The 19,682-nt window shown below is 33.1% G+C and overlaps 2 protein-coding genes and 1 pseudogene across 2 annotated transcripts; 2 read left to right on the forward strand and 1 right to left on the reverse strand.

Annotated features, from left to right (window-relative positions):
- The first annotated feature begins 337 nt into the window (after positions 1–337).
- On the forward strand, positions 338–4,836 carry LOC120120589 (annotated as a pseudogene).
- A 2,569-nt stretch (positions 4,837–7,405) lies between these two features.
- Positions 7,406–11,954, forward strand: LOC120120591 (KH domain-containing protein HEN4-like). The gene is made up of 7 exons (XM_039140195.1): positions 7,406–8,193; positions 8,688–9,344; positions 9,443–9,718; positions 10,249–10,545; positions 10,681–10,763; positions 10,874–10,985; positions 11,586–11,954. Exons 1-7 carry the CDS (start codon positions 7,588–7,590, stop codon positions 11,718–11,720), a joined length of 2,166 nt encoding a protein of 721 aa, XP_038996126.1. The 5' UTR covers positions 7,406–7,587; the 3' UTR covers positions 11,721–11,954.
- Positions 11,955–13,122: 1,168 nt separating this feature from the next.
- On the reverse strand, positions 13,123–14,492 carry LOC120120595 (costars family protein-like). Its single transcript, XM_039140199.1, has 2 exons — positions 14,311–14,492; positions 13,123–13,466 (listed from the first exon to the last, which is right to left on the reverse strand). Exons 1-2 carry the CDS (start codon positions 14,389–14,391, stop codon positions 13,296–13,298), a joined length of 252 nt encoding a protein of 83 aa, XP_038996130.1. The 5' UTR covers positions 14,392–14,492; the 3' UTR covers positions 13,123–13,295.
- Positions 14,493–19,682: the final 5,190 nt, after the last annotated feature.

Raw genomic sequence — 19,682 nt, forward strand, 5'->3', positions numbered from 1 at the left:
AAAAAAATATTTTATATAAAAATAATAATTTTTTAAATAATTTTTTACCAATTTATTATTTAAATAATAACAAAATCAATAACATTTTATTTTAATTTTATATTAAAATGTCGCACAGTAAAACTAACTTATATTACCCTCAACATGTCTCCTTCCCTCTTTTCCGATATAAAAAAAAAAATCCTATGCCATAAAATATAATATAATTAAAAAGCAGGACTGGAATAGTTGAAGTAATATTCTTATCGAAAAGGATGGGGTTGAGATGTCAAGTGTCGAACTCTGTAACGCAACCGACACCTGAATGCTAAAAAAATCACATAACTTTACTGTGTCATCGCTCACAAATCAATTCCTCTAAACCCAGTTTTCTCCTTTTTTGAGGAAAATTTACTGAATTTCTCTCCTGAAAGAAACAAAGGGAAAAGGAAGGATTTTGACTAGTAATAAACGGAGGGGGACCTTGGTTTTCTTCCAGATTTTGTGATGGCTTCTATACCGGCTTCTTCGTCTCGTAATCTTACTTTCCCGGGCAATCAATTTCCTTCCTTTAAAAGATCGTTTTACCCTCCGTCGAGGCTTCCCCACTCCACTCTCTGTCGCTGCTCCAATAATAATTCCTTTAGCTGGCGTTGGGACTCCGCCGTTCAAGACGTTATCAGAAAAGTCATCAAGCGATTTGATTCCTACATGAATCCTTTCCGTAAGGACCTCAGAAGCGCCGGCGAGACCGGGAACGGATGGCGTCGGGGAGACAAAGAGGACGATTGGGATTGGGGTCGATGGAAAAAGCATTTCAAACAAGTCGATGAACAAGAACGCCTTATTTCCCTTTTGAAGGTCAAAACGAGTCTATGCTTCTTTGTTGTCCTTATTTTTTTGTTGAATTAAAAAGCGTGAAAGTTAAATGGAATGCCTTTGATTACAAATTATAAGCTTTACTATTTCTTGTTGTTATTGTTGTGCATTTAAACAGTCACAGTTACATGAAGCTGTGCATAGAGAAAATTATGAGGATGCTGCTAGGTTAAAGGTCGCAATTGCGGCTGCTGCTGCAAATGACACCGTTGGCAGAGTCATATCCAATTTAAATGTACGAATTTGATATCGTTTTATTAACATTTTAAGGAAAAAGAGGAAGAGAAATTTCCATTGTTCTTACTGGCCTGTTTTGTTATCACTTCAGAGAGCAGTAATGGAAGAACATTTTGAAGATGCCGCCTTTTTCCGAGATAATGCTGGTGCTGGATTGGTAATTGAACTTTTTTTTTAATTTAAAAAAGGAAACATATTATTTTATACTGGATGGTAAGGTAAATATGGTTTGGTTTTATGGTTTTGGTTTCAGGTTGGATGGTGGGCTGGTCTTTCAGATGATACCAAAGATCCTTATGGTCTGATTATACGAATAACAGCTGAACATGGCAGATATGTCGCTAGGAGTTTTAGTCCTAGGTAATTACTCTCATGTTCCACTATATGATAGATAATTTGTATGTTCTGTTCACATGTATATTCTCTAATAATAGTAAGCATGCGATTAACAATTAACATGGGGAGCATTTCTTTTCCTGTGCGGAAATTTTGTATTGGCTTCCGTTTTCTTCTGCATCTTTCTTGGACTTAGATTTCTAATTTCAATGGATGTTTCTGAGTTCATGTTAGACTGATACCTTCCTTTCAGGCAACTCTCCACTGCACCAGTTGGTGTACCCTTATTTGAGATCTTTCTTACTGTAAATGAGAAAGGTGAATACAAACAGCAGGTATCTTTTGTTTATGTTCTTTTCCAATTGCTGCATAATTTTCTGATGTTTGTAGTCACCCAGATGTTCTATATTTGTGTTCAAGGTTCTAATAATGATAATTCTTATGCTGACAATTCTTTTTTCGTTTTGGCTTGATGGTCCTTTGTTAGAATAATGTTAGAATAATGATAGTAAATCAATTCTCTAATAATGATTGTCCTATAATTTTTGTGTATGCTTATTGTATGTTTTTGATGTGATACAATAAACCATAGGTGCGCACACACGTCTGTGTGTTTTTCAGGAATCCTGCTTAGTACTCCTAGTATTCAATTTTTAGTTGCATTTAATTTTTTTTCGAACGCTACCTTATTTGGTGTTTTTCAGGCTGTGTACTTGAAAAGAAGTAGTGTGTTCGAAGATACTTCAATGGTGTCTTCTAAAACATCAGAAGCCACTGGCTGCTCGAGTCCATCAGGCTCCCTTGAAGAAAGTGATCTTTTTGTTGTGAGTACCGCAGATAATGAAGATGGTGATTTTGAAGAAGAGGAAGAAGAAGAGGAAGAAGAAGACGATGATGATGCAGATGATGATGCAGATGATGGATCTGATGTGGGTGAGGGACTAACTAGTTTTCAAAATATATTGCATGACATGGTTCCTGGTGTAAAGGTCAAGGTCTTGAAAGTCAGTGCACCTGGGAAAGTAGACCAAAATTTTATATCTAAGGTGATTGAACAGATAATAGATGAAGATGATGAAGAAAAATGCTGAGGTGGAAAGTATAGAATTGGATGATGAAATTAAGGGTGAAAATGACAAAGAGAGAGATTGGTTTGAGATGGATGCTGATGATGGAGTTATTGATAGTGACAGGCGAGGCGAAATTGCAGTTAAAGTTGTTGTTGGTGGTCTTGTAGAAAAACTTTCCAGTAGTGTGCCAGCGGTAGAATCAGTTAGAGTTCCAGCTAAGCTAGTGAAAAAGGGGCGCCTATCATTTTCCTTTTCTACAGAAAAAGGCGTAAACCGGCTAGATTCTAGTCTCAAGACAAAGGGTTCAATGGATAGAAAATCAAATGCTCACAATCAACATAGCATGGATAACATAATGCTTGATCTTGCTGAATTTGTTGGCAGTGGTAAAGAGAAGATACCTTTAAAGGTAGGTTCAATATATTAAAACGCAATGAATAAGTTTTGTAGAATGAGCTATATAGGTCATTTCTCATTTAAGTTTTTACTCTATGATGCTTGTTTTGCTAACTAGTTTCCACCACGCAGCTTCTGAAAGATGTTGGCAAATTAATAAATCTCACTCTCAATCAAGCTCAAAATCAATCACTATCTGGATCAACTACGTTCCATCGCATTGAAACTGCACTGTCATCAGATCCTCTAAATGGTGATTTCTAACATCATCTATTTTGTTTACTCTATTTTCTGTTGCCCTCTGCTCTGATGTTTTATCACTATGGTTATTCATGTCTGTCGCAAAATATTGTATTTACAATATGTTTGTTTGGTCAGGACTGTATATTGGTGCACATGGGCTTCACACTTCCGAAGTCATTCAATTTAGACGTAAATTTGGCCAGTGGCAAGTGGATGATGGGAGTAATGAGCCTTCAGATCTTGAATTTTATGAATATGTGGAAGCTGTAAAATTAACTGGGGATCCTTATGTACCAGCAGGCCAGGTGATTTCATTGTTTAATTTAACCCTTTAACTCTGTTATGAATGGCGGTAGCTTTTATGGAGCTTGAACGGGGGATCATTTAATTTTGAACTGCTGAATGATTTATGCATGTTCAATGCTGCTGAATGTCCATTTGTGTTTTCCTGTTTGTTTGCTGATGTTTATCCTTGGAATGATTATCTACTTTATTTAGTTTGTCTCCTTGTACCATGAAATATCTACAGGTTGCATTTCGAGCCAGAGTTGGTAAAAGATATCAGCTGCCACATAAAGGAATAATTCCTGAAGAATTTGGAGTGGTATGTTTAAGCTTGCATTGGTAGTTTGAGTTTTCTTTGAGATTTTCTTTATACCCTTTTATTAAGGAGCTTTTGTGGTCTTATATTCAATTCAGGTTGCTCGATATAAAGGGCAAGGGAGACTTGCTGACCCGGGATTTCAAAACCCTCGATGGGCTGATGGCGAGCTTGTTATTCTTGATGGAAAGGTTTCTCTCTCTGGTCTGATGATTCATTTGATTCAATGTCTTTACTTCTCAAATAGATGCTAATTATTTGATGTTCTAAATTGCTAATTCAAACAGTACATCAAAGGAGGACCTGTTGTTGGATTTGTATACTGGGCTCCTGAATATCACTTCTTGGTGTTCTTCAATCGACTAAGACTTCAACCATAGTCCGTTTTACATAGTTATTGAGCATGTTTGTTATTTTGTTCAGATGGCGTATGGGGTAAGTACGATGTTATCAAGAACTAGAGGCAAGAAACAGATCCAAATTCATTTACTGCCTCGTGAATCTTGTTGTTAAACAAGTAAGCCTATTATGCATTCGTCTGGATAATTTTTCTAAATGCTCCACTACCTTTGTTTGCCACATACCATCAATTATAGTAGGCAAAAAGTAATCAGGTGGCATAGTTTTGTGATTGAGTAAACACCTCCCTTTCCAACCCTTATATGAGTATGACTACATAAATGATATTTTTCAAAGTAATTGTTATTCATAAGGTTGGTATAACTAAGAGTAATCAACATGGGATCTTTTCTCTCTCAAAAATTTATTGCTGAAACATAACACGTATCTGTAGCATAAGAGTAATCGACATGGGATCTTTTCTCTCTAAAATTTATTGCAGAAGCATAACATGTATCTGTAGCATCTGTTAAATATCGTTGCTATTTTGAGTAAATATTCAATGTTGAAAACTTGCTTCTTTATGTGCATGTTTTGCAGTTCCTACATGATATTTGTCGGTCTATTGGGTAGAGATTTGGGCATGCATATTTGACCTGTGGAGCTGAAATGCATAAAGGCTTATGGTTGGCCTTATTTTGTGATGCAATGCAGCTACCAGATAAGCTTCAAAGCTGGAATCTAAGCTTTTTTTTTTTTTTTTGCTTAACATTTTGTGTGTGTGTGTGTGTGTATATATATATATATATAGTGTAGGCAGAGATTTCAGAGGCATATATTTTGAGCAGTGTTATTGAGCTTTCTGTTTCAACCCATTGTTAAAAACATATTGCTTTATTGTTTGCTGCTGTTAGATCTTTGAAAGACTTGTCTGAAAGAGCTCAGTTATTAGGATTTGATCATTACATTAATTTTTAATTAGATATAATATATAAATAAAAATTAAAGACACGCTTAAAATATTTCAAGTTCTTCTATCAAAAAAAAAAATATTCCAAGTTCTTCATTGCTTCTTTTTCTTCTTCAATCAGTTCTAAAGTTTACAGTGAAATTAATAATAAATGAATCAAATTATGTGTGCGCGTCATGTTTATTATGTATAGGTGAAAGAGTATATGACGCTCTCGTACTTTAAAAAAAAAATTCAATGTGACCTTTTAATTAACGGTTTTTGTCGTTGACTGTCTTCAAGGTGCTGACGTGGTAATCTATGATGGTTGATAATGCGATAGATGGACTAAATTAAAACTTTTAGTTGAGTACAAGGGTCAAACTGGTTTTCTTTTTTAAAAGTTTATGGACTTATTTGATTTTTAGAAAAATAAAAATAAAATTTTTCTAATTTAAAATAAAAAATTATTCAACAAATTAAATATCAAAATATCAAAAATAAAAATTAAATTATTAAAAGTTAAAAATATATTATGATATTTTATCTTGAATTTAACATGATTTTTATTTATGTAAACATGAATTTCCATTCTATACAAATTTTTATTTTATACATTTACTTCTAATTATCTTAAACTTTATATGTCTTTCTAATTTGATTTCACTAATGTTTTTTATAGAATTGAACTAAATAAATATTATAAAATATTATAAAAAAATTTAAAAGTTATAAAATTAAAATTTATGTAGAAAATATCATAAAATATAAGTAAAATATAAATTATCATAAAATTAAAAGAGTATTTTAATGAATATAACAATAACATGATAGAGGAAACTAAAATTCATTAAATATGAAATCCACGTGTTTGAGGTTTGTTTTATTCTCTTTAATATATTTTTTTAATTTTTCAAGGAATAGTTTCATCTCCATAAAATAAAAATAAAATAAAAGTCACATTAAAATTGACATTTATGAACATAATAATATAATATAATTGTACTTCTAAATAAAATAAAATTCACATTAGAATTTATCTCTAAATTGAATTAATCATTTAACAATAATATTTTCAATCATTCTAGTTAATATATATTTAATTTTTTTGATATTTTATATTTTTTCTAAATTTGTATAGTTTAAATTAAAAATTAAAAATATTTTTCTAAAAAAAATCAAATAAGCCTTTGAATTTTTAAAAAAACCCCAATTTAACCTCGAACTCGATAAAAAAATCAATTTAGCTTATTTGTCATATTATCAACTACGTCACTGGTCACCTTAGTTGTCACGTCAGTACTGTAAGTGTTATATATGCATCGTAACAAGGGTTGTGGTTGGCTCGGCGGGGCCCCAAAAAAATAGGGTCCAAAAAAGTATATCTGAAGTGACATTTTTTCCATAAACGTCACTATAGATGGATTTATTGCGGCGTTTTAAAAAAACATCACTATTGTTGCAACTTTATTGAAAAAATACCATTATAGATGGACCTATTGCAGCGTTTGTCAAAAAACCGCCACTATTGTTGCCCTGAAATCGAATATATCTAGAAAATAAGGGCTCCTTTTTAAGAATTTGTACAGGCCCCCGAAAACCTAGCCACGACCCTGATCATAACGATCAACAACGAAAATTGTTGATCAAATAATCACATTAAGTCTGTTTTTTAAGTTTGAGGTAGGGATTCAAATAGCGGACTGCAAACGCTATAGCAGCCGCTATTTCGCGGTAGCGCCGTCGTCCGAAAACGATATTAACAATTTTCACAGTGGGTATCGGATTCACGTCGACAGCGGTCCATCGCGTCCGCAATCTAACGGGTAACGGTGGATAGCGTCGATAACGAGACACTATTAATGCTATTCCACCGTTACTGCCAAAATAATAAGAAAGCCTAAATTTACACCCGAAAAATCAAGAGAGAGAACATATCGATTATCAATAGTTCAAAATCAAGACTCACCAAAAAAACAAAGATTAAAACAGAAAGAGAACAAACCGACAAGACAAAGTTATTTTGAAGAAAAATCTTGCATCTGTTATGTTTTGCCGCCGATGAAGAAGATGATTAACAGAACGAGCTTCCGTAAAAATTAAAAGTTTAATATTTAAAATATATATTATTTTATAATCAATTTTAACCTAATAAAAAAATTAAAAGTCTAAGTTCAGTGCTCTGGCGAAATTAACCCATACATAAAACGCGTCATACGTACCGTTGGATCCAATGGCTCTTAAAACAATCCACCCGTCAACAATTCCGCTTGAAAACGACGGCGTATCATCTGCAGCAGTAGCCGTAGACCCCTTCGCTTTAACCTCGAATTCCGGAGAAAACTCCAAAACCCCTCTCTGTGTCTCTCTCTCTGTGCCTTCGTTTTCTGAATTTTCTATCTTCTTTCCAGGCAGACTAAAACAACAAGAGAAAAATGCCAATTTTAATTAATTAATTGGTTAATTAACCAATCAATTGATTAATTAATTAACCCACAAAGCTTTCTGGACCTTTTCTTCTTTGGTTTTTGTTTCAATCTACCCCGGTTAGGTTTGCTATGGGCAGTACCTTCTTCTCTATACCAATAAAGCGAGCCATGCCCGACCCACCCAATTCTTCTAACGGAACTTCCAAGCGTTCCAAACCTCCGTCTACCACTCTCCATACTCCTCCCGGTCACGTTGCCTTTCGTCTCCTTTGCCACGTGTCCCGTGTCGGAGGCATCATTGGCAAGTCAGGTAGCGTCATCAAGCAGCTGCAACAGTCTACCGGTACTAAGATCCGGATTGAAGATGCCCCGGCCGAAAGCCCGGACCGAGTTATTACCATCATAGGGCCCGATTCTATTGATACCAGGACCAAGCTAAATCTTGGAGGCGACGACGACAGCGACAGTGGTAGAGTTGAGGAAATTGAAGTGTCCAAGGCGCAGGAAGCTCTGTTGAAGGTGTTCGAGAGGATCTTGGAGGTGGCCGTCGAGAGCAATGGAGGGGCCTTGGGGATGGTTTCTTGTCGATTGTTGGTGGAGGTTAAGCAAGCTGGGGGCGTGATAGGAAAAGGAGGCAAAGCAGTGGAGAAGATAAGAGAGGATACTGGGACCAAAATTAGGATTTTGACAGATAAACTACCGGCTTGTGCCAGGCCTACGGAGGAGATTGTGGAGGTAAGTGTTTTATACCAGGGTACTTCAATTAGGGTTTCTATTTCTTGGTCTTGGGGTTTGTTGACTTCATAAGTACTTCTAAAAATGTTGATTTTCTTTCACACTATCTGTTATATTTTAAATTTTATTAGTTAGTCGAGTATTCAAGCAACTCACGAAAATTTCTATATTTGAAAACCTAGGGTACATTAGTTTGTTAGTGGTTTTAGGCAGATTTGGTTTATTAGGTTGTTGATAACGAGTAATATGTGCAGCCTTATCATGGTAATTACTTAAGGATTTTTATTCTGTCAATCATTGCATTAAACATGTAGCACTGAATCACTGTACTTAATATGAAAATATTCTGAAAGTGGGAATCTGTTGAATTTAAGATGCAGTCTAACTAACATTGTCCAACTATCTTCTAAAGCGATTGCTCATTATTGTTACTATTTTCTTTTTGTTATACATTAAAAGAAATATTCATTGTTGCTCCTCTGTATATTTTGTAGATTGAAGGGTCTGTTTTAGCTGTAAAGAAAGCACTTGTTGCTGTCTCGTTCCGCCTCCAAGATTGTCCTTCTGAAAATAAAACAACGGTAAGTGAAACCAGAAGCACTGGACCAGTTCAACCAGAGACTTTATGCAGACCTATTGAGGTACTTCCTCAGAAGACTTTGCGCAGACCTATTGACTTACATCCTGAGGATCATTTCCTCAGAGCTATGGAGGCACTTCCTCGAGAGACTTTTCGTGGACCTATGGAGGTCGTCACCCAGGACCCATTGCACAGATTGATTGATGTTCTTCCTCAAGAATCAATTCATAGACATATTGAGGTTTCACGTGAGGATTTACCTGATTTTGAAGTAGATCATCTTTCACGGCATAGTTTCCTGGTACCTAGTGTACCCAGTGGCTCTACCAGTTATGCCACCAGATTTCATTCTCTGTCTCGGGAGTCCGAGAATGCCTCTCCTTTGAATACTAAAACATTTCAGCAGGAAGTGGTTTTCAAAATTCTTTGCCTCAATGATAGGGTTGGAGGTGTTATTGGAAAGGGAGGCGCAACTATTAAAGCCCTTCAAAGTGATACAGGAGCTGCTGTTACCATTGGAGCTACATTCACTAATTGTGATGAACGGTTGGTTACTGTTACTGCATCAGAGGTCAGTCATGTTCTGATCTTCTATGTCATTATACATTTGCTTAAAGTTATTTTTTTTTTCTGTCATGGATATTCTCTCATTGACTTGATATCTTTTAGGACCCGGAATCACAATATTCTCCGGCACAAAAGGCTGTTGTCCTTGTTTTTGTAAGAGCTTATGAGGCTTCCATTGAAAAAGGTATAGATTCAGGCTCAGGTAAGGGTTCAAATTTCACTGCCCGGCTCGTAGTTCCTTCAAGCCAAGTTGGGTGTCTGTTGGGAAAAGGAGGGGCAACAATTTCTGAAATGCGTAAAGTGACTGGTACCAGCATTTGGATTTTGGGAACTGACCAGGTCCCCAAGTGTGTCAGTGGAAATGATCAAGTGGTACAGGTGCGCTAGAGCTTTTGTTAATTATTATATACAGGCTCACTGATATAAAACTAGCTTCTTTTTTGAGGAATCTTTGCAAAAAAGTGGTAAAGTTTTTTACTTTCCTAAATTTCAATCGAAGAGTTATATCCTAGAAATATGAACAAACGGTTCTAATACTGTAGCTGTTGGAGTTAAAAGGAAACCATGACAGCATGATCTGTTTATAACATAAATTGTCCCAAAAACATTTCATTTTATGAGTTATGACAACCGTTATTCTAACCGGTTCCCTCGCTGTTCCAACTTATTCTGATTTTGGCCGAGGAAAAACCTACATTTCCTTGCTGCAAATGCATTTTCACTTATTCTAATACTGTTATTGTGAGAGATTTTGAAAAATGATATGATTCTGGTGTTTCATATGGCATGAGTTGCTTAATTGTTGGTGTTTGAGGGTATATGAATGTAAAAGATGCTATGTATCATGTGACTGGTGTTTCATAAGGCATGAGTTGCTTAATTGTTGGTATTATTCTTTTTTAAAACAGATTCAAGGAGGGTATATGAATGTAAAAGATGCTATGTATCATGTGACTGGTAAACTAAGAGATAACCTATTTTCTATCTCACTGAAAACTGCCGGAGCAAAAAGCAGTTCCTCAGTTTTAATCGAGACCAGTCCTTACGAAAGACTGTTGGATAATTCCCCTCTTGAGTTGCAAGCATCAATCGGCTTTTCTCATAGTCTTAGTCGGCATACTTCATTGGCAACGGATAGCACAAATCCCTATGGACATTCCTATAGCTCAGATCGCCCTCGTTCTGCAGGATTGAGGACATCAGAAGTAAGCTTCTTTCCATTCTCCTAGATGAGAGTGCGTACATGTTTGCACCTTAGTCTCAATCATGAACACAAACATATGTGCTGGAATTGAATTGTTGAATAGTTCTACTCAACTGTAGCTGGATCTTAATTGCAGATGTCTACTGGATTGAATCCAAGGGGCATCACAGATAGTGGAAGAGGATTGACTTCTTATAGAGGTGGAGTAGAACTTGGCAGGTTGGTAGCTTACCGAAAAATTTGTATGTCGGGAAAATAATAAGTTAGGCTTGATGATTAACGTTGATCTTCTATTGCGAAGTAATGATCCATTCTTCTTACGTCTGCAGTGGAAACAGATCTGCTATTGTAACAAATACAACTGTAGAGATTAGAGTTCCCGATAATGTTATCGACTCTGTTTATGGGGAGAACGGTCGCAATCTAGCTCGCTTAAGAGAGGTAATAGTTTTTTTTCAACTATTCATGCACTATTTTATTGGCATTGTTGGAAAAATGGTATTTAGTTGGTTGGAGTGGTTCTGCTCCTAATTCTACAAAGAATTATACAAACACCATCTAAGCAAATCAACTCTTGATAGAACTTAATGAAGAACATAAGACAGCACAACCTGAAAAGCAGAAATCAAACCACATGACTGTGAGACTAAAAGGGCAATCAAAGTTAAAATTTAGTCATTACCGATGCCATAATTGCCATTACAACAACAATTTAAGAACATATTCTAAGGTCTTGACTAAAAATAGCATGTTCAAATTCCCAAATGTACAACAGTTAAGAACAAACCTTCTACCTTGAATTCTACAATAACAAAAAAATCGAAACTCTCAATATTTTTGAAAGCTCATACTGAATTCAGTTCACCTTTTCTGTTATCAGTTTACCATGCATGCAAAAAAAAAAAAATAGCAAATTAAAAGAACAAAAAAAATCGAAGTATCTTCCCTAACCATGATACCATTATTGATGTCAATATACAATATCTATGAGATATCTAATCTAAATCAACATCAACTTTTCCTGTGGTGTACATAAATCAGATCTCTGGTGCCAAGGTCATAGTGCATGAACCTCAAATAGGAACAAGTGACAGGATTGTTGTTATATCTGGGACACCTTATCAAACCCAGGCGGCTCAGAGCCTCCTACAAGCATTCATCCTCACTGGTCGCTGAAATCTTTCATTTAAACCTAATGTTTTTCACAAAAGGAGAAGAAAAACTTGAAGTTGTTGCCTACTTAACTGCTTTTTCTTCTTTTTATTTTTCAAGCAGTGTACATTAGTCTAGCCATCTATGCAAACCCTGTTCATCGGGAAAATAATTTGGTTCTAATCGTTCACAAAACATTCTGTAGCGAATGTCGTATGGAGATCACTATTTTCTATCATATCCTTCTTCTACTGTCTAGTTTTGAGTTACTATTATAGCCACTGATAAAAAATTATATTTACCATGGTTAGTTGGCTTGATGATGAGGGTCCATGACCTCTTATGTTGTTATTTTCACCCACAAAGGCCGCATTTTAAGCTATTCTCTTGCTACCCTATTGCATCCTCACAAGTCACAAAGTGCAATTCAATTTAATATTCTATTACAATTTTGGTAGTAGATGTCTGACATATAAACCCCCAAAAAGATATAATTCGCACATTCTTAGATTGTTCTCTTGGAAATATTGTTGTGGAACTCTTTTGTTGAAAATAAACTCTTAGGTTGGAGTACATACAAAATAAGCAGATGTTTTTGGTCAATTTGTTCATATGATGGATTTTTTCAAGAAAATTTTATGCTATGAAGTTTGGATATTTATGTTGTGCTAAAAATTTATCATGCATTGATATGTTTTTAGTATCGAAGATGTGTTTTTGGGCAGGACTCGTAGCACGTATTAGTAAGCATCAATACTGATATTTCTTAGAATGATTGATCTCTTCTAGTGAAGATTTAGATCACCCTTAACTTGTACATGGACAATAAATTGGCATCTCAGGTAATTGATATTCTCTCTCTCTCTCTCTCTCTCTCAAGTATTTCAGTTTTATGCTAAATAGAAAAAATTTCAGCTCCCGTCTCTCTTAAAATACCTTTTAATGTTTTTTGATACTTATAATGTGTTGTTATCCGAACTATTCATTTTTCTTAAAATACCCGTGCTTGCGACATATTTGGACACGGGGAAGGTATAAGAACTTCATTATAGATAACGGAGCATCTGCCTGTATCCACACTTCTGCTGAAGTCTAGATAAACATAACTGGAATTTGGAGGTCCAACAAACATTTTATTACACAAATAGTTGTAACTCACTCCCCATAAATCAACTCTCCTTTATCGAGACTTGAACGCTTTGACATTTATGAAACACCCTCAAGCATTCATCCCCACTTGCCCTTCATGAGGATATTTTTCCGTTCAAACCTAACATTTTTGACCAATTGAGAATTTTTCATTTCATTTCTTTCCGCTTTGGCTTATAGTTGTCCACTCTTGCAGTTTATGCCATTAGAAGCAAACAATGGATGAAGACATCAAACTTTGAACATAACCAAAAGAAAACATATACAAATCTGGGCGTACACATAATGGAAATCTTATAGAAGAGTATTCAATAGTACATGTACTTATGCTGAAACAAGATTTAAAACACCATTGAAATTGGAGAAAAAAAATACATAGAATATCCATCAAACTTTTGCTGCAAAACCATAGTTGCAATTTATTCTTTTAGAACTGCATTAGTTGCTGCTCTAGGCTGGTGTAGCTTTGAGTGTAATTTCCACTTTGTCATAAACTCCTTGGAGCAATAATTCACCATCATATGTAACAACTTTTCGTTTCTTTGCTGCTCTTAGTGTCCCAACTAGTGCTTCAAAGATGTTTGCACATCGATCATCGTTAAATAGCACCCCGAATGTGACCTTGAACACATGAAACAGCATATATTATATAGTTTTGCTGGAAAAACAGAAGTAAATTGTAGCAACATAGGTGTCAAACAAATTAAATGGGGAAACCCCAGATCATGCAACTTTGGCATTGCAGTTTCAGATGATGTGAACATGCCTAAAACAATGTCAAGTATGTCAATTTTAACCCTTTAAAAAAGCCTATAAGATTCTTAGAACAAGAAGGTACCAAACATCGTCAAACTTCAAATCTCAATGCAATGTACGTACTATGGTGAATTGATGTAGGTTACAGTAGCCATCTATGATATCCACAAGGAGATTAAGATAAGAATATTGGACATAAATACTTTCCGTAAGATTTTCGAAGCTTATTTACTTGAATTTAGAAGAAATCAGAAGATGGAATAACGGGAATCCGATTAGCTGTAAACTAGAAAAAAATGTATATTTCATTGGTTTTGCAGAATGGATTGAGTAGAACAAAGATTGTCACTGATTCTACAAAAGGAAACGAGGAACTGTTTCGAGATCGGACGAGTCCTAGGCAAATCCAACCGGACAGTGAAATTTATAACAAGCTTGATGAACATGTTAGTTTGAATGTTGATTATACATACATCATTAATAAATGTTTCAGCAGTTTTCCTTCCCAAACTGGACAATTTGAATCAATATAAAAAATAGTAAACAGATCTGCCAATCATATAGCTAGATCAGCTTATAGAGGGGAAATGGGGCAAACAAAAAGGAGAGCTTGAAGCGCCCCAGATCCAGATAAAAAAAATATTGAAATTTTTGCAGAAAAAGAAAATCCCAGATCAGATATAATAGGAAAAAGATTGAAAAATGAAACCTTGTAAGAACCATCAGGTTGGATCTGGCCGAGTCTCTGGATTTCTTCCTTGAGTCGCTCCACCTCCTCTTCTACATTCATTGTGTTTTTCCTTCTTTCTTGAACAACTACAGAAGGACAAAAAGACTATACGTGAATCTGTCTGGTTTCTCTCTTATAAGCTTCTTCTATTTGGCATCAGTGTGTGTTTTTTATAGGAAATTTCTCAGAGGAGGTAAAGATGGAGGGTAATGAAGTTTAGATTAAAATAACAGGAGAAACAGTTGTGCATGGTGTTTTTTTTAAAAATTTTTTTATAAGAATTTGGTTATTGGCTTACGTAAAGAGGGTTGGTTGGGACCGAGCATGTGTAAGAAAAGGAAATTATTCTCTGAGGTATATGCCCAATCAATTTATGACCGTCCGACCAATGACGTCCTTTTTCTCTTCGTCTCACCTTGATTTTAGTAGTTCCATTTTGGCGTAATGTTAAAAATAGCCCAAAATGTTTACCGAAATAGTCATTTTGGCTCATATTTTTTTTGGAGCATTTTTTATCCTTAATGTTTTATTTTGAGGTAAAAAGTCTCTTCATAGATGAAAACTTATAGTTAATAAATGGTTAATATTTCAACATAAAGACATTTTTAGCCTAAAGTTGAACATCGAGGGTCAAAATGCTCTGGAAAAAAAGAATAAGGATCTAAGTGATTATTAAGTCAAATATTAATCTTTTTTACCTTAAAAATGAAATGTTAGGGTTAAAATGCCCAAAAAGAAAAGGGGATAAAATGATTCTTTTGATAAACATTGGGGGTTAATTTTGGCATTATACCTTTCATTATATGCATGCGAACAAATGTAAGTATTTAAGATATACACGCAGCGACTAATTTTGTAAGAATATATATATATATATATATATATATATATGAAAAACTAAATGTATAATAGTTTAAATTATAATTCAAAATTTTTTAAATAGATTTCTCTGTACAATAAAAAGAATGTATAATTTTATAAATTTTTAAATTTTTTTCACGTACCTAATGATATAAGGTAAAGAAATTGTTGTGCCTTGTAAGAATTTTGCACATTTCTTTATATATATTTTTTCACAAATTTCAGTTGAGTTCAATTATATATTAAAATAAACAAATATTTTTATGTAAAAGCATATGTTTGAAAAAAAGTTAAATTAACAAATGATTATTGGTGGAGTGGTTAAAAGTTAAGTTTCGGTATGCATTCGAATTTCATATAATTATTTATATTCATTTAATTTAAAGATTTATGAAAAACTAAAAAGATAAAAATATTCTTATAAAATATTAAGTATACTGTAAGAGTAAGATTATCATTTCAAACTGAGTTAGTGTACGGGAGTTGACACAACTTAAGAGATGATAAGAGTAAAAGTGGTTCATTTTATTAAAATTAGAAAATATTCGAAAGATAATGAATGTTTATTATTATAATCATAAATTAAATATATAACAAGGATATCTTTACATAATCATTAACATAATTAACTAGTCATTTAAGATCACATAAGAATCATATAAGAAAAATGTTAAAAAAATTAATCAAATAAATCTGAATAAATGTATATATGAATAGATATGATCTTATCAGTAAACAAATCACAAAAGGAGACCGAGCTATAGAAAAATCACCGATAAATTATAAATCAGAATCGAGCAAAGCGAGAAAACTATCCAGGAACACAAATCATGTATCCAAATTCAATCCAAAGTCCAAAGCAGAGAAGGTCAACATGATAACAAATAAACATCATTAGTTGTAACAATGTCAAATCTAACTCTGAGAAGAAAATAATAAAAATAATGATCGAAAACTTGTCACAAGACAGAGAAAAACGGGTCAAAAACCAGAGTTATTAAAAAAAATATATGACAAAAACAAAGGAAAAACAATGAATAACGACGATTTGAAAAATAACACTCACTGTTCTATGGAAAAACGTCACGATTTGATAACATTTATCATCAAAATCATGTTTTTGGGATTTTTCAATCCTAAAGGTTTTCTGCTTCGAAACAACCATTGTTCCTCTGTTGGACGCGATCTGCTATCACGTACCCACTAATCATTTCGAATGAGGTAGATCAAACACCTTGATTTTGCCCATTTATTAGATCTGCATCTTATCAAAGAATTGTCGGGTTCGAGAGTCGTTTACGATCGAGGAAGGGTGAGCACTCTCGAATCGTCCTTTCGGTACCACTCAATTATCGGGTTGTCCTAATTGCGAAAATTATAAATTTAAAATAAAAATTTATATTCGATTCGAATTATTTACCTTTGATGTCTTTCAAGTTTTAATTGGATATCTTTTTTTAAAAAATAAAATTAATGTTAAGGAAAAGTTAAAAATTCAAATTAAAAATTCTAAAAGATGGGAGGGAGTGGGACGACAAATTAACATATTCTTTAAAATTATATTTTAAAACTTATATCAACCAAAAAAAATTATAAAAAAATGGAAATTAGGAGTTAAAAGGAAAACTCCATATTCTAGAAGCTTTCATTCTCCCTTCCCAAGTCCCACGTCTCAACTCTCCCAACCCAACTATCTTTCTTAACAAGAAAAAAAAAACTTTCATCTTTAAGATAATTTCTTTGAGCGTCGAACAAGTTCATCGGTGACGGTTGTCGTCGATCAAGCTTTCATTCTCCCAAGTCCCACGTCTCAACTCTTCCAACCCAAACTTTTCTATTTTTTTATTTTTCTTTTACAAAAACAAGATGATAACGTTAAACGTCGTGTTATCGGCATTATACACAATTACCCGTTAAATTACGGGCACAACGGACCACTATCGTCGTGAATCCATTACCCACCGTTAAAATTATAAATATCAATTTCGGACAATGACACTATAAAAAAATAACGATTGTTATAGCGTTTTCGTTCTACTATTTGAAACCTTATCACCATATGAACGTAGATCACAAACAAAAAAGTATAAATGTGGTGCTACAATGAGGGGAAGCAGTGAATCTAGAAATTTTATATTATTGGTATTATAATTGTTTTATTGATTTTTTTAAAAGGTGGATTCAATTTCTTTTGGGTAAATTATATATTTAGCACCTAAATTATTATTTTTATTCTATTTTGGTATCTATATTTTATTTTTTTCAAAATCATACCTAATGTTTAGTTTAGATTTTATTTTGGTACTTCACTGTTAAAACTTAACGATGATGTTCACATGTTACTATAAAGGTAATGCCACATCATCATTGAAAAAAATATTTCGTCAGCAGTTTCGTTAATTTTTTAACGACGAGTATCAAATTGAAAACTAAACTAAATTTAAGGTATGGTTTTGGAAAAGAAAAAAGGTTGGGTACCAAAATAGAACAAAAATAATAGTTTAAATACTAAATATGTAGTTTACCCTTAAAGAGTGTCAAAACCTTTCTAAGAGTGGTTTTTTTTCTCTTTATATTATATATAAAAATTTTATATAAAATTTTTGGATAAATTACACGCTTACTCACTAAACTTTACTCACTCTCTTATTTCACTCATCGTACTTTCAATTTTTTCACTTTGGTCACTAAACTTTAGACGTTGGTCACTCGATGTTAATTTCTAACGGCGTTATGAAGTTGCTATATTAATTGAAAAAAATTAAAAGTATAATGAGTAAAATAGGAGAGAGAACAAAGTTTAGTGAGTAAACGTGTAATTTATCTTTTTAATTATGAGTCCTATGTGGCATGTTTCATTATTAAAATAAGCCACATGAGCACCCCGTTACTGAATAAACAGTCGAGTGACCAAATATCTAAAGTTCATGAGCAAATTGAAAAAATTGAAAGTAGTGAGTGAAATAGGAGAAAGAGTAAAGTTCAGTGAATAAGAGTGTAATTTACCCTAAAATATTTGGGCTGTGAATTGACATCTCTCGTCAGATACGGGCTCTGGGGTTGCTATAATCTTAGATGGAAATATCTAAATGTTTAATGTGAATCGTGGATAGGGTGTTTATCGAGCGAGTCGATCACGAGTTAGGCAGTACTCGACTCATGCTCATTAAAAATTTTTATTGCTCAACTCGTGCTCGCTAAAAAATCTTGTTGCTTGACTCGTGCTCGTTGCTCGTTAAGCTCAACAAAATTTTTATCTTATTTTTTTAACTATAGATAAAATAAAATAATACTATATAAAGCTTAATATAAACATAAATTGATAAATTTAACCAAAAATTATCAAAAGAGTATATGAAACAAATTTAAAGTCTAAACTTCAAAATTAAAATATATAAATACATTAAAATAATAATTAGAGTTTATTTTTTTTGGTGTAGTAAAATAATAATTATTAATTAATAATTTTTTTATTTTATTATAAAATTAATATATTAGTCATTTATCATCTATTAGTAAATTAGTAAATTTTTACTAAAATAATTTTTTAAAATAACTAGTAAAAAATTATAAAAAAAAAAATTAATGAGCTACTCGTGAACTTATTGAGTGAAGATGAAATTTGCTAGACTTAGTTTGTTAAGGTCTCGAGTCGAACTCGAGTTTGAGTCGATTCAACCTAAATCGAGCTCTTATCTAGTTTTGACCGAGTAAAGTCCGAACTGCTCATGAGATGCTCAACTCATTAAACACCCCTAATCGTGAATTTGATTTTGACCGAGGGTTAAAAATTATTAAATTCTTTTTTATGCATATAGAAACCGTTAGTTTTATTAAGAAAAAAAGAAATATCTAACATTACATGAATATTTAATTAGGACATTATTATAACTATAAACATAAAAAAAATAGTTACTCTAGATTATATCATGATCATACAAAGAAAAGATTAAAAAATATATTCAAAAAACTCGAACAAAAAATAGATACGAATAAATCTGATTGTATAACCATAACATGGATCAAACTATTGAAAATCTATAAACAATAGCAAATTAGAGTTGTTTGTTGTAAGAAAATTAACTCTGAACGTAATACGCATATCCAAATCCAATCCTAAAGTCCAAAGCATGTAGATCAATATAATAATAAATAAGTTATATTGATCAGTCATGACGGTATCAAATCCAATACTGAAAAAATTAAACGAAAAAAGACAAAATGACCAATAACAAAAATAAAAAATATATATGTTAAAAGACATAAGAAAACGTATCATAAAGACACAAAAAAGTAAAAATACATTATAAAAAAATAGAAAAAAACACGTACAATCATCAACTAACACCAAAACTAATACCACAAAGAAGAAGAAAAATAAACCATGAGAGAATAATTTTCTAAAATTCTTTAGTTCTACGTTGATATACTTTAGTGTATTTTTTTTACAATTAATATTTTAATAGTTCAACCATGTTTTATGTTTATGT

This window comes from Hibiscus syriacus, unplaced genomic scaffold, assembly GCF_006381635.1.
Source record: "Hibiscus syriacus cultivar Baekdansim isolate YM2019G1 unplaced genomic scaffold, ASM638163v2 tig00110342_pilon, whole genome shotgun sequence".
Lineage (NCBI taxonomy): Eukaryota > Viridiplantae > Streptophyta > Magnoliopsida > Malvales > Malvaceae > Hibiscus > Hibiscus syriacus.

Excerpts from the sequence above, each read along its gene's own strand:
- LOC120120591 (XM_039140195.1), top strand. The coding sequence starts at position 7,588 with ATGGGCAGTACCTTCTTCTCTATACCAATAAAGCGAGCCATGCCCGAC. Across the intron at positions 9,719-10,248 it reads GAAATGATCAAGTGGTACAG|ATTCAAGGAGGGTATATGAA; the intron begins GTGCGCTAGAGC and ends TTTTTAAAACAG. Across the intron at positions 10,546-10,680 it reads CAGGATTGAGGACATCAGAA|ATGTCTACTGGATTGAATCC; the intron begins GTAAGCTTCTTT and ends TCTTAATTGCAG.
- LOC120120595 (XM_039140199.1), bottom strand. The coding sequence starts at position 14,391 with ATGAATGTAGAAGAGGAGGTGGAGCGACTCAAGGAAGAAATCCAGAGA. Across the intron at positions 13,467-14,310 it reads AACCTGATGGTTCTTACAAG|GTCACATTCGGGGTGCTATT; the intron begins GTTTCATTTTTC and ends CATGTGTTCAAG.